Genomic DNA, 14,582 nt, shown 5'->3' on the forward strand with positions numbered 1-14,582 from the left:
AAATAAATGTTTGGCCTGGTGCTCTAATGGCAACGACTTGCTTGTTTAGTTAGACCAAGGTGTTAAGTTACCCTCAAGCTGCGAGGTGGCTGAGGCCGGAGGTTCCTGCACTGAGCTCTGGAGAACACTCTGTGGCTTAGTGGTTCAGGGGAACATTATTTTAATCTGTTCCAGCCTAGATGTCCGGAGTTCGCAGAAGCAGCTGGATTATTACGGCTCTCAGCTTTCAAAGCATCAGTTAACAGCCTAGAATGTTGCTTTAAGAGATCCTCAGGTCTTTGGTCAAACCACGTCAGCCACAATTTATCAAAATATATACCGCTTACCAGATAACCTTTTTCCTGTCAGATCAGGCTTATCGAGGTATGAACACAAACACATTAATTTGCTTGATGAGCTCAAATTTAGTAAATTGTTGGACTGCTTTCTGAGATTGATGAGTCAGTCCCTAGCGTTCACACGGCCTTGAGACGAACCAAATGATATTTATGTCTGGTTCACATCCGTCCTGAAATGCATTACTCAAGTGTAATTCTTCCGAGAAATCCAAAAGCGAGTGAGAGATCACAGAGATGTTCGCAGGCATGACTTATGATGACGTACACAACTCGTTTGCATTAATCAGTTGCTGCAAATCCTGGCCCACAGGGATACTGCAGCTAAACCTCTACAGGGTTACTGCAGCTAAACCTGCAGCTAAACCTCAGCTACACAATCGTTATATTTTCTGTGGTAAAGACTTGGTAAAGTCAGGAACGGTATTTAACAAGCTTTTAACCAGCTGATGTTTGAGGGAGAAGGAGAAGGCTCATGTGGTTGTAGTAGAACTAGTACTAGTACTAAATCTAAACACTAGCACGCAAGGTCCCCTGCAACCTTCAGAGACCTCATAGACATTCCAGTGTCAGCCTCAAAGCTGAGAGAGAAAGACCTCACTGTTGTCAAAACACTGTGCTAGCAGGGAGCCTTGACCCCCACCCCACCCCACCCTTGCACCACCAACTGTTGGTGTTAACACCGGTGTCATGTTCAATTATGTGTTGCAGCATCACACTGTGCCTCCCAGAGAAAACACACTTGGCTTGAGGCTACCAGGTCTTGTTATAGTTTTATAAGTAATGTCTTTCTTTCTTTCTTTCTTTCTTTCTTTCTTTCTTTCTTTCTTTCTTTCTCCTTTTTGTAATTCCTACAATCCATCTTTCACCCTTCCCAGGACTATTTCACAGATCTGATCACCAACGACAGCATCAACTACTTCCGCATGTCAAAGCGCATGTATCCGCACCGGCCGGTTATGATGGTGATCAGTCACGCAGCACCCCACGGTCCAGAAGATTCGGCACCCCAGTATGCGGAATTCTTTCCCAATGCTTCCCAACATATGTGAGTCCAAAGCTTTCTGGGACAACCTTTTACCAAACACCACTTAACCCTCAGACTTGACTTGTCCTACTGTATATCCCATGTATATTAAAAGGAGACTTTTCATCTCAGGGCTAAGTATTACTTTACTTTAACACTATGAACCTGAAATGATTTATAATCCAAGTATACTTTTGGCACACATGAGCAGGACAAGCAGAGGAGGTGATATTTTATGGTGCGCTACTCTCTCGTCGCCAAGCCTGCGATCAGCTTGCAGATCTATCATCAGAACTAAGATACTTTTTGGCTGAGAGATTTTTCTGACTTTTCAGAGAGCCATGACTACAGGACCAGTATGTCATAGTTTCTAGCATCCCAATTATCTCATAACCCCAAAAAGGACAGGATTACGCATCTATTTATTATTATTTTCAGTATTGTTTACCCTGTTATTTCACCTTCAACTCTGGCATGACTTCCTGACCCTTCGACATATCAATCAGTCCACCCATTCACCATGTGCCTTCTGGGGTGATTGGAATGCATTGTTTCTTTTCCAAGCACTGTTTTCGAGGGGTCATTAATATATTTTTAGCATGAGCTCATGATTGGGAATGAATGAGGAGGCCCCTGGGTTTGCTATGACTGGCATATTTCTGAGCTGTTGAGAACGTTGCCAACGGAACAAGCAAGCAGATGGCAGGCAAAATGTAACACTTAGGAATAAATCTGCTGCCATTTGACTGCTCAAATCCAGAACAGTCAAGTAGACTCGACAAGCATCTGCCACTTTTGGTGTAGAATGGAAATTAACAATTCATTCATCAAGAGGCAGAAAAAAGTCCACGCAATGTCCTGCCACGCAAATCTACCTATCTACTTGCGCCAGCTACGGCTGAGAAGCTTGGCGACCGTGTGCGTATTTCATTGGTTTGGTAACCAGAATTCTACCGAATCTGAAACACCTTACAACTTGGGTTTAGCTGGAAATCATCAGTGGTTGCAGACTAAAAAGCAAAAGGGATTCATGATCTCATTAGCAAAAGAATTTTTTTTAAATTGTGTTCTCTGCAGCGTTGTGCTAGTTAATAAGAAATAGTAACTAGTTACAGTTACTAGTTACTTCATTCAAAAAGTAACTCAGTTACGTTATTGATTACTTTTTACCAAAAAGTACTTTTTTTAAAGAACGTTCTTTAATGTTCCCTTTAATGCCCTTTTATGTGTTATGGTTTATACCAGGGGTCGGCAACCTTAAACACTCAAAGAGCCATTTGGACCCGTTTTCCACAGGAAAAAAAAACACAGGGAGCCACAAAACCCATTTGACAACTAAAATGAAGATAACACTCTGCATATATCGTTTTTACCTTAATGGAAAGTGTAGAAAAAACTGTAGTGTGTTGCATTTATGAAATCAAATGCAAATGTTGCTACCGAGTAAACGGAATTTTATTTCAGCAAGCAAACAAATAAATATTTTGAACAGTTTGAACTAACCTTAACAAAAAAGACGCTGGGTTGAAGGTTACTTTCAAATAAAATGTTTAATGTCTAATCGAGTCCTCTTCGTATTCATGACATCATAATTTTAACTTGCCGGCTGCAGCGAACCAAAAATGCGCCTGCTTCTGTGTGTCGGATTTTGCAAGTCGGCGGTTATAACGCATATTTTGAGCGACAAACAAATTAAACACGGTTTATTTTAATGTTACAAGAGCATCATGATCTTAGTATTTAGAATTACTTTTTTTAAAAACAGGTAAAAAACAAAAAAAATAAACTAATTAAAATAAAATAAATTTAAATTAAATATTTATTTTCCAAATCTACAGGGAGCCGCAGCAGAGGGAAGAAAGAGCCACTTGCGGCTCCGGAGCCGCGGGTTGCCGACCCCTGGTTTATACAAACACAAAACTGTTTGTTGATCTGTCTCTGGCTAACAGTTCGGTTAAAATCTAGTCGCTGTTGTTTGGCTGGAGCGGCTTGACTCACTTCGAGTGTGTCCACCGACACCGGGTTAGCTTCGTCGAGGTGTGTAGTTTCTAGAGTTGCTTCGACAGATCGGAGTTGCTGTTCATCGCGGTAGATAGGAGCTTCGAACCAGAAAGACACAGCTTACATTTAACTAAAAGGTTTTTGACTTTATGCTCAACTAAAGTGAAATAATGAGCATATTTCCACTTTGAGAAACTCGTCTTGTTCCCACCTCGACTCGCCGTTACTGCCGCACATACACTAATAAACGGAAACATGCCCACAGTGCGGCGTCTTCGTGTTTACAGTGTTTGGCATCCACCAATCCTACAATGCGTCGCTGCTGTAAACGGGTTAGGCTGTAGGCTACACTTCAGCCAAAATGAACTAATGACAAATGCACCATATGGTAACGGTAACGGAGTTACTTTATTTAAAAGGAAATGCGTTAGAGTATTAGTTACCGTCGAAAGTAACTGCGCTACAGTAACTCATACTTGCAAGATTATTTACCTTTTCATAAAACTAAATGCAATACTTTCTGAAAACAATTGGCTTTTTGTTTGAACACAATACAGGAAACGACCTGACTGGCCTAGTAACACTAATACTACAGTAGTAGGGTAAAAAGGGGGCATCTAAGGTTCTTTGGCTTGATAAGTGAGCTTTTCTTTCTAAACGGATTCTAGAACCTTTAAAGGGTAAACAAAAGGGACAAAAGAGACTTTTTTTTAAATCCTACATTATGTGAAATATCTGCGATAAGCTATGACCTTTGCAAAGTAGACCCTGCTGATTTCCACACTGATGCCTTCGGTCTGATGGTATTAAAGCAGCCACATTAAAATCAGCCTGATGGCTTAGAGAATCGATCAGCAACAGAAACAAGTTTGAAAAGAGGAGTTTGGACGCAATTCGGTTAGATGTCTTTTTTTGTGATACATTGGCTTCTTGATTTGTTTCTTGTAAACCGAAAGTTACCAAAGTCCTTTTAGTGTGAAGGTACAAACCCGAACACACGAAACTGTTTGCCCACATTTATTTCCACACTTCTGAGTGCAAATGATTTGGCATTTACACCCTAGAGCTCATCACAAACCTCACTTTCACTGCTGCAGCCGGCAGCGCTATTAATTTTCTTAAGCATGTGCCAACCCTCAAACAATTTCTCCTTTCCAAGGCAGCCAAATATTTTCATCCCAGTGGAAGAGAGGCTTGATCCCAGGTTTTGCAATTTAAATAATACCTAGGAGGAAAAATGCATCGATTTATTTATTTATTTTTTTTTTTGCGCTGGCGATCCATGGGTTAGGTCTGCAAACATTTTACCCATGCAAAATAACATACACACTCTTGCCTTTTCGCATGCGAATGTCGAGCGGTATACCCCGAAAGATAAAATATTACACTCCTTTCAACAGCACACCCAGTTACAACTACGCTCCTAACATGGACAAGCACTGGATCATGCAGTACACCGGTCCCATGAAGCCCATCCACATGGAGTTTACCAACTTCCTTCAGAGGAAGCGACTGCAGACTCTGATGTCTGTAGACGACTCTGTGGAAAAGGTCGGTAATTTACATTTTTATTTTTTATGTTAAAAAATAAAATAAAAAAACGTTAAAAAAAACAAATAAAGGTTGGCACTAAAGAGAACAGTCGATATCCTCAGATATACAACGCACTAGTGGACACAGGAGAGTTGGAAAACACCTACATCATCTACACAGCCGACCATGGTTACCACATTGGACAGTTTGGTCTCGTCAAGGGGAAGTCGATGCCGTATGACTTTGATATAAGAGTCCCCTTCTTTGTGAGAGGGCCAAATGTGGAACCTGGAACAAGGTAAGTTTATTTTTTTTGGGGGGAATAGATGAGGTGTTTTCCGACATAATGCTTTAAGTTAGCTGGATTTTTTTTTTAAGCTGGTGTTTCTGGTTTGTTCAGGAACAATCAACTTGTTTTGAACATTGATCTGGCACCTACGATCCTGGACATCGCAGGTCTGGATACTCCGTCGGATATGGACGGGAAGTCCATTATGAAGCTTCTAGAGCAGGAGAAGACTAACAATAGGTATGCATAGTATATGGTTCTATAACCATCCATGCAAAAAATTGCAATAATATCAGCACCATGATTTGCGATTAATAATCATGGGCGAAAATCTGGGACTAGTTAGTCATCAGTTGCCTCTTTTCCACCGGAAAGAACCGGGTGCCGGTTCAGAGCTAGTGCTGGTGCTGGTTCAAAGTTGGTTCCACTGGCGAACCTTCCAAGAACCAGTTTGCTTTTCCATCAGCTAGAGAGCCGTCACAGCGCCGAGTGTGACATCACTGTATACGTGTCACGTTACACAGCAACATTAGCGCAGCAGCGGCAAACACAAACATAACAATAGCGGATGTTGCTTTACTGTTAATGCTCATGGCTTCGCAAACCTACATTAACGTCCAAACGTGGCGAATAAAATGTGTACGTGCAGCTCCATGTAATCTGTATAAACAGAGGTTGTTATCGATAAAGTGCATAACGTTATTTTATCGTTAACACAGAAAAAAATTTAGCCTTAGCATGTAGCTACCTACTATCATGTGTGCTGATAATGTATCACATCGCGGTAAAGTAAAAATGTATTAAACTTTAGTATACTTAAGGTAAATTATCAAATGCGCGAACAGTAACCCCGCCAACATTTTGGTGCTACTTAAGAACCACTTTTCCTGGTTCGGAGCCGGTCCTTTGGTGGTCGAAACAGAAAGAACTGGTTCTAAATTAGGCTCTGAACCTGCACTCGAACTGCCTCGGTGGAAAAGGGGCAACTTAGTGTGGTGCTCATGTATTATTTTCATGTCTGGTTGACTGTGTTAAGTCGATTATGCGAATGCTTGAGAAGAATGTTGAATTTTAAAACCTATTCCTCCGAGAGGCTGTGAACAGCATCAATCCACATGTTGCTGTGAACAACATGGATTCAGCTTTTCCAATATGAATTCGATACAACTGTTTGGATTTTTGTTTTTCAGATTCAAACTGAACCGCAAACCTAAGGTCTGGAGAGACACATTCCTTGTGGAGAGAGGGTAAACTTGTTCTCTTTTTCTGTTCTCTATTAGTTATGCATTGTCATACGTGCAGCAGGTCAAAGTATTGTAGCTAAAGTTATCCATTTGATGGATAGTTTGGGAACAGGGATGGTTTGGGAATGGCTCTTCCAGTGAACAGTTTAAATCTACACTTAAGACGTGTTACAGTAACACGACACCACCCTCCCTTAGGCTAGAGCTATATCCTGTAACCTGCAGATTGAAATGTATTCATTTGATAGCATGGACGCTTTGGATATTTCTCAGGGTTCTAGTGACTGGAGTAAAGAACACAGCAGGTATATCAGATGCACCCTGCAGTTTCTCTTTAGCCCGAGGCAACTCTCTCAGCTGTCACGTTACTAATAGAAGTGTATAAGAATGCGGTGTGGTTAATAGTATTACTCCTTATGTATTGCACGGTGATCTGGCCCAGTGTTGGGGAGTGAAGGCGAAATCCGAAACGCCGAAGCACAGCGATCCCATCAATCTCACCGCATGGCTTTATTCCCCTCACCATGCGGGAATAATGAGAGCATGGTGAGTAGCTGACGGTCCCCTGCAGCTCATCTTTGTCCACTCGTGACTTAGGAAGCTTTTGGGCAGCAAGACCAATAATAGAGAGCGCCGCTGTTCAGCGCTGGCTGCTCGTCACGCGACGAAATGACCGCTGTGCATAAAATCAGACCCGTAGTGCTTTTGCGAGCGTCACCATGACAGTCCCAAGGTTAATGGATCATGAGATTAGTATTCTAACCACTTCATTAATCTGATGTAATTAACCACCGCACCGATCTGCCTGACCTCCGTTTACGGTCGGTTTATTGTTTGGTTTTATTTTTGTTTGGCTTTGCGTAACTATGTAAAATGACCTGGATGCCGTGGTCTGGCCAAGAGTAAACACAACACCTTGGCGTTGAGAGACAGATTTATCTAGTGTCAAGAGACCAGAGTGGTTATTTCTGTGGGTTCTGACTGAGAAGAGGCTAGAAGATGAGAGTAACATAACATAGAGAGGCGAGAGAGCTTGACTTGGCACATTTTTTGTCCGAGACAGACACGGCGACCAGACTTTTCTGGCGCCCAAAACCTCAGTGCAGAATCCAGGTCGAGCCTGCGGCCGAACTCACGAAACCTTCCTGTCGTTCCAGCAAAATCCTGCGCAAGAAAGAAGAGACCACGAGCAGTGTGAGCCCGGCGCATTCCAACAGTCTGCCGAAGTACAAGAAGGTCAAGGAGGCATGCCAGCAAGCCGAGTTTCAGACACCCTGCGAGCAGCCCGGACAGGTTTACTTTTTATTTATTTTTTTTTTTAACATCAATAGATTGTAATGCCAACATTTCTCTGCTCAATACATGTTTTTAGGTGATTTTTAATAACTTGCAGTGCCTCAAAACTGCACCTTTCCTCCAAAAGGCAACAAAGTGCTTTCACAACGCTCGGTCCGCCTGAGTTGCTGCGCTAGTAATTCAAGCTGAAATTTACAGCTATTGAAGTATAATTAGAAATCGGTGTGCTTAGCGAGAGCAACTAATTCCCTGCTAGTTTCTCTTTCATCAGTGGCCTATTAACCAGCATGCAGCACGCCTGCGCTGCTAACTCTTAGCAGCGTGGTGGCAAATTGCAGCAGAACAATACAAATTGTAACAATTTCAGGTAGCATTAAAGCACAGCCTGGATATCCAGGGCAGTGTTAATGTGAAGCAGACACCATTTTATAGCTCAGTTAAGTGTTGCCTCTAACACCCAGTCTGGGAATTTGATTAAAAACTAAGAAGTTTCTACAAAGGTGTTCTGATTGTAGGTGTGTAAACTGTGCACACGCACACACACACACGCACAAGCACACGCAAGCATGCGCGCACATACACACACATAAGCAGTGGAAATGTAACTCCTTTGGGTGTCTGGAGAACATACCCTCTGTACACTTCATAATTATTTGCCCCCTTGGTAAACATGGGTGTGTGGTTTTGTTTGTTTGAGATTTTCTGTTGTAGTTTAATGTATATATGAAAGATCTGAAAGTATAAATGATTTGGGGTTTTTCAGCTTAATATCGTTTTACTATATTTATTCCATGGTTATGGTTTATGCAAAGCGTGTAGACAAAACCTCGGGCACTGAGATCGAGTCTGAGCTTGTGGAGAGCTTCTCTCCCTCTCCCTCTCTTGGAGTTCGCTTAGGAATGTGACCCAAGCCGCAGCTAAAAGCTCGCTAAAAAGCAGCAGCAGTAATGCAAGACTTCACCTGATGACGGCTGTCGTCCTTCACTTCCTGCGGTGAAGTCAATGAGGGCTGTGTGTGTGTGAGCCTGTATGTGTGTGTGTGAGAGTCTCTGTGTGCCTGTGCATCTCTGTGTGCACCTGCGTCTGTGTGTGTGTGTGCATGTCTGTGTGTTTCTCTCTGTGACGTTCTCTGTGTGTGTGTCTGAGTGTGTGTGTGTGTGTGTGTGTGTGTGTGTGTGTGTGTGTGTGTGTGTGTGTGTGTGTGTGTGTGTGTGTGCATGTCTGTGTTTCTCTCAGTGATGTGTGTGTCTGAGTGCCTGTGTGTGTGTGTGCATGTCTGTGTGTTTCTCACTGTAACGTTCTCGGTGTGTGTCTGTGTTTCTCTGTGTGTGTGTGCATGTCTGTGTGTTTCTCTCTGTGACATTCTATGTGTCTGTTTCTCTGAGTGTGTGTCTCTGTGTGTCTGTGTGTGTGTTTCTCTCGGTGACATGCGTGTGTGTGTGCATGTCTGTGTGTTTCTCTCTGTGACGTTCTCGGTGTGTGTCGGTGTGTCTCTGTGTGTGTGTGCATGTCTGTGTGTTTCTCTCTGTGACTTTCTATGTGTCTGTTTGTGTCTGTGTTTCTATGAGTGTGTCTGTGTGTGTGAGCGTGTGTGTGTGCATGTTTGTGTGTTTCTCTAGGTGACGTTCTGTGTGTGTTTGTGTCACTCTCTCTCTCTCGGTTTGTCTCTCTGTGCGTCTCTGTGTGATTTTTGCAAGAGGGAGCTTGTTTGTTTAGCTCCTCCTGGTGTGATTGTGTACTGTACGAGAATTCTTTTCAGTCCGTGTGACTTTTATAGTTCGAACAAATTTGCATGTCATTTTTGAGACTCCGTGAGTGTGATTGCGTGTGTGTGTGAGATTTTGCAAGTTGGACTGCGTGACTGTTTGGATAACTGCTGATCGAGAGCATAAATAAAGCTTGTACAGTCAGGATGTGTGTGTTTGTGTTTGCGTGTGAGAAGTGAGGAGGTTCGTTTAGCAGGTTCACCTGCCATATAAACAGAAATCCCTGAGCCACAGTTTCTGTCTGTCCGTCTGATCTAACGTGAGCATTCCCCGCGGCCACAGAAGCCGGAAATCTGAGCACGGCTCTGCCTTTTGTTCAGACACGGTTTCCCACAGCAGGGAGCAAACGTCTGAACTGTGAGAGAGTCCGGGAGAGTGTGTGTTCACCAACTGACACCACCAAATTGGAGATTAGGACCACATTAGCCTCTGGTCTTTTCTTTATGGGAAAGATTTGAAGCGTGGGGCCTCTCGCTGTTGCGTGATAGTCGGATTACATTTTTAACAAAAAGAACTTGAACTTCTGCTCATGACATGTACATTTAACACTCATTACAGGGGATCTTGTGCTCATTAGAAATGTGTTTGCTTGATACCAGTCATTATGCAGCCGTTTGAATTCGTGCCAAAAAGTAATTATATTTTACATCAGTCATTTTTTTTTCTGATTTGTTGATTTATTTTCTATTTAATTGCAGTATCGGGGACGATAGAGTCCCCGCACTTGAATGCACTTGTTTATTCTAATAGTAAACAAAAATCGTCTTTAATCATGTTTTTTGGAAGGAGTCTCCAGTGTCAGCGAGATTATAGAACTGAAACTGTGACTTTAAAATGATGATTATTTTAGTAGTTTTTCGACTTTGAGTTATGTTTCTATAGGAAAGTAATAAGCTCTGGTTCGTAGCTGGGTGCATTGTGCAGATGTTTCCTTTCCTGGAACGTGTACGTGAACGCGTTCCTACGCCCTTTATACAGATTTTTGTTTGTTATTTTTCTTACAGTGATTTTCTTTTTCATTCGATTAAAATAATAAAAATGGCATCTCAATATCCTTATGTTAAGAAGTCATTTTTCATATTTTACGGATAAATTGGGCAGGGGAAGGGGAAGGGGCAGTGGCAGGGTAAGTGTCAGGGGAAGTGGTGGTTCAACTGGTTGAGGCTCTGGGTTGTTGATCAGAGGATAGGGGTTCAAGGCCCAGCACAGCCAAACTGCCACTGTTGGGCCCTTGAGCAAGGCCCTCAACCCTCCCTGCTCCAGGGGCACTGTATAATAGCTGCCCCTGCACTCTGACCCCAACCTCCTGAGTTGGGGTATGTGAAGAAAAGAATTCTACTGTGCTGGGCAATAATAAAGGCTTTTATGCCCCGTTTCTCTCTCTCTCTCTCTCTCTCTCTCTCTCTCTCTCTCTCAAACAAGTGACACGAGTTGATGAGAAAAATCCCAACTCTGACAATGAAGCTATGAAGTTAATTTATAGTGATTCACCTTGAACCCATGTACATTATATGCACTTGATGTCCTTATTGAAGTTAAAGGCAGGCTGCAGTTTGATCAGGGTTCTACGGGACGGTTCTGGTCTTTAAACTTGCCGTCACGACCACAGACATTTAACCAATGACCAACTTTACTGACTTAAACTCTGTCATGTTTAACAGAAATGGCACTGTATCGTGGACGTTACGGGGAAATGGCGCCTGCAGAAGTGTAAAGGAAGCATGAAGGCTGCATCCAGGAAGAGAGCCCGCAGCCTGAGACTGCGCTCCTACAGCACCCGGGGAAAGGAGTGCCACTGTGAAGACCGAGCGTATAAAACGTCAAAGAGCGAACGCCGAGCACACAGACACCTCTCACAGAGCAGCAGACCACGTCAGTACACACAACCTCCAACGTGACTGATAATACAGATTATACCAGTATTACATTAGTAGCCTGCTTGGATTAGAAGTGTGTAGCTCTTGTGCTGTGCTGTGTACTGCAAAAGGAGTCAAAATCTGGTGAATCAGTGTGTTGGTGCCATCTACTGGTTATAACACGTACTGCCAGTTCATTAGAGATTTCATTCTGTAGGAGTTGTTTAGTAAGTTTAGTTTTTCACTTTGCAAGATTTTAAGACCAAGTACAAATTTGAGATAATGAGTCATCATTTTAAACAACAATCTTTTTTGCTGAATTGATATTTTTAAGCAAATGATTTGCAATTGGGGGCACGGTGGCTTAGTGGTTAGCACGTTCGCCTCACACCTCCATGGTTGGGGGTTCGATTCCCGCCTCCGCCTCGTGTGTGTGAAGTTTGCATGTTCTCCCTGTGCCTCGGGGGTTTCCCCGTGACCCGAGAGGTTCAGATAAAGCGGTAGAAAATAAGTGAATGTTCAATTCTGATACTTTATCAAAATACAAAGTGATTTGTCTCACTTTCAGTGGCGAGACATTAAAGGTGTAAAAAATGAAATAAAATAAAACTAGACCAGACATGCATTCATTCATTCTAATGAAACAAATGCGTGTCGTTCATGTACCAGGTTACAGGCCGCGTTTCGTCCACACTCGACACGCACGCTCGCTGTCTGTAGAGTTCGAGGGTGAGATTTATGCCGTGGACCTACAGGAAGACGACAAGCTGGCTTCTGAACCCCGTCCAATCAGCAAGCGCCATTACGAGCCCGATACCTCCTCCGACCCTGACTTTGAGCTGGAGTCGGACGACGCCTCAGAGGAGATGCTGGCAGACGATACTAACGCTGTGGGCTACCACAATTCACTCAAAGTCACACACAAGTGAGAAGAAAACCTCTTTCATTACAAATGCTTTTGGAAAACAACTCTTAAAGAAATATTCACATCTAGAATTGAATTCACACACAAAAAAAAAGAAGTTGTTTGAAATGTTTTTATGTTCTTAATAAATTCTAGATATAATGTTAATGCGATATTTGACTACCGGGACAATGTTTAGATGAACCTTTCTACTCTGGTACAGTTTAGTGTTTCTTCATCTCTCATTCAGTGTAAAGTCTGTTTGTTTTCGGACATGGTTTTCATCCTCTATACCTTTAACAGCGAACAAATTTAACAGTACAGACGATCCGAGAGAGAGAAAAGGTTTTACCTTCCCGAAGCTGTTGCTATTTCTATTTAGCAGATGTTCCAACAAGTCAGTAAAAACACATTGTGGGTATTTACACAGACCTGGAAGCTTTGTACAGATTTCTAGCTTAAATTTACAACTTATACATTCATACAGTTTGTATGGATGGGGATGTGGTAGCCTAGTCCACCAAGCTGCCATTGCTGGGCCCCTGAGCAAGGCCCTTAACCCTCAATTGCTCAGTTGTATTTATAAAAAAAAAAAAAAAAAAAAGACAGAGAGAGAGATAAAATGCAAGTCACTCTGTATAAGGACGTCTGCTAAATAATGTAAATGTATGTATGTATTGCAGATGGTGTTGATGTCAGTTACACACTCTATAGTCCTTTGTGCTATCGTGAGTCTCGGTATAAAATTTCCCTTCTGTTATAGCTGTCATACAGACACGATTTAGCTAGTGGCTGGGAATCGGATATGACCAAATTATGGTGAAAATTTGCTAAGGCTGCGATTAAAGAGTAACATCTTTGACAGTCGCCTGTCCGACTCACGGCATCGTCTTTTGGCCTTCCGTATCGTATGACACGTCAGCCGTCCTCGCGGTATGTCATGTATACGTATAACTTTTCTGTTCTTTTCACTAATCGCCGAAATGCCGCCTACAGGTGCTACATCCTGCTAAACGACACCGTGCACTGCGAAAGAGAGATCTACCAGTCGTCCAAAGCCTGGAAAGATCACAAGAGTTTTGTCGACCAGGAGGTAAAGCAGTAACAGGAGGAACTTGTCTGATTAACACCATGTGAATTTAATGTCTAGATTAAATTATGAACCAGCAGATTTAGTAACGATCATAGCAAGAAGCACCAGTTAAAAGAATCCGACCGGTGCAGCAGGGGGTCACGTCATCTTGCACTCAGTGTCAAGATTTAATGACAGACCCAAAGTGTTGGAAATAAATCCCAGGTCTGATTTAAGACCTGGAAACGTGTGCATTTTTGTACCCCAGATTTCAGCTCCTCACAAGATCCTGTTATTTCTCTATAATTTTGCCGTGTCATCGCGAAAGAACCGGTCGTACAGAGACATTTCTTTCTAATTCTCACAGATCGAGCTTCTCCAGGATAAAATGAAAAAGTTACGAGAAGTCCGCGGGCACCTGAAGAGCAGAAAGCCAGACGAGTGCGACTGCGGAAAGAAAAGGTTTGTCCTAATTAATCTCGCTGCCTCTCTTCTGTTTCTTCTCTGAGCCAACCTCAACAATCCATCACTCTGCATGTACGCGTCCCGCCGAGCGCGAACTGGAACTCGGAGCAGACGGGGTGTCGACAGAGCGTTAGGAATACCGTGACACGGTGCCTTTGAGAATTTCCCTTCCACTCCTTGCTGCTGTGGGTTGTTTCCTCTGAGCGGTTAAGTCACGATTTGCAGCGACAGCCGATTCATCGCCGTCGGTTGAGTGATCGGCCGTCACGCCGCCTCCAATGCTCTAGAGTGCACTTTGCGTCTCTGACCGATGCCGACGGATCATTTTTCAAACTGCAGATCCAAAAGCAGCAGTGCACTTTACTTAAAAGCGCATATGGCATAAAAGCTTCTAATGGCTTTCAAGTGTAATAATAGTTGAGAGAGAGAGAGAGAGAGAGAGAGAGAGAATATATTTCATGTCCATATGCTAAAGGAAAAGGAAGAATATTGTGTAACATTTGCTTTATAAGTTATCATGTTCAAAACATAATCATATAAGTCGTAGCTTACATAGACACAACTGGAAAGATTACGTCATTAGACAACGCTTTACACAGGAAATACACATTTAGTTTTCCACAGTGTCTCACCAAGGACAATCTTGTGGACTGTTTAAGTTAAGGACCTCATACAGATCTATTTAAATCAGAAGCTGCTTGGATTCGACAGCGTAAGGAATAAAGCTACAGACCAAGCCGCCAAAGGAAAACCGCCTTCCTTGGTCTGGAAACCAGACGGCGACTCGGGAGCAT

General features: G+C 42.8%; 1 protein-coding gene across 6 annotated transcripts in view; it reads left to right on the forward strand.

The window, feature by feature from the left end:
• Positions 1 to 14,582, forward strand: part of sulf1 (sulfatase 1) — a 94,464-nt gene that overhangs the window by 71,118 nt on the left and 8,764 nt on the right. For all 6 annotated transcript variants that reach the window (XM_047808727.1, XM_027174643.2, XM_047808726.1 and 3 more), the window contains exons 5-14: positions 1,214 to 1,383; positions 4,764 to 4,914; positions 5,019 to 5,194; positions 5,297 to 5,425; positions 6,376 to 6,432; positions 7,587 to 7,722; positions 11,153 to 11,363; positions 12,017 to 12,272; positions 13,248 to 13,344; positions 13,691 to 13,785. In XM_047808727.1, the coding sequence (XP_047664683.1) occupies positions 1,214 to 1,383; positions 4,764 to 4,914; positions 5,019 to 5,194; positions 5,297 to 5,425; positions 6,376 to 6,432; positions 7,587 to 7,722; positions 11,153 to 11,363; positions 12,017 to 12,272; positions 13,248 to 13,344; positions 13,691 to 13,785 (1,478 nt within the window). The remainder of the gene's footprint in view (positions 1 to 1,213; positions 1,384 to 4,763; positions 4,915 to 5,018; positions 5,195 to 5,296; positions 5,426 to 6,375; positions 6,433 to 7,586; positions 7,723 to 11,152; positions 11,364 to 12,016; positions 12,273 to 13,247; positions 13,345 to 13,690; positions 13,786 to 14,582) is intronic.

This window comes from Tachysurus fulvidraco, chromosome 25, assembly GCF_022655615.1.
Source record: "Tachysurus fulvidraco isolate hzauxx_2018 chromosome 25, HZAU_PFXX_2.0, whole genome shotgun sequence".
Classification (NCBI taxonomy): Eukaryota; Metazoa; Chordata; class Actinopteri; order Siluriformes; family Bagridae; genus Tachysurus; species Tachysurus fulvidraco.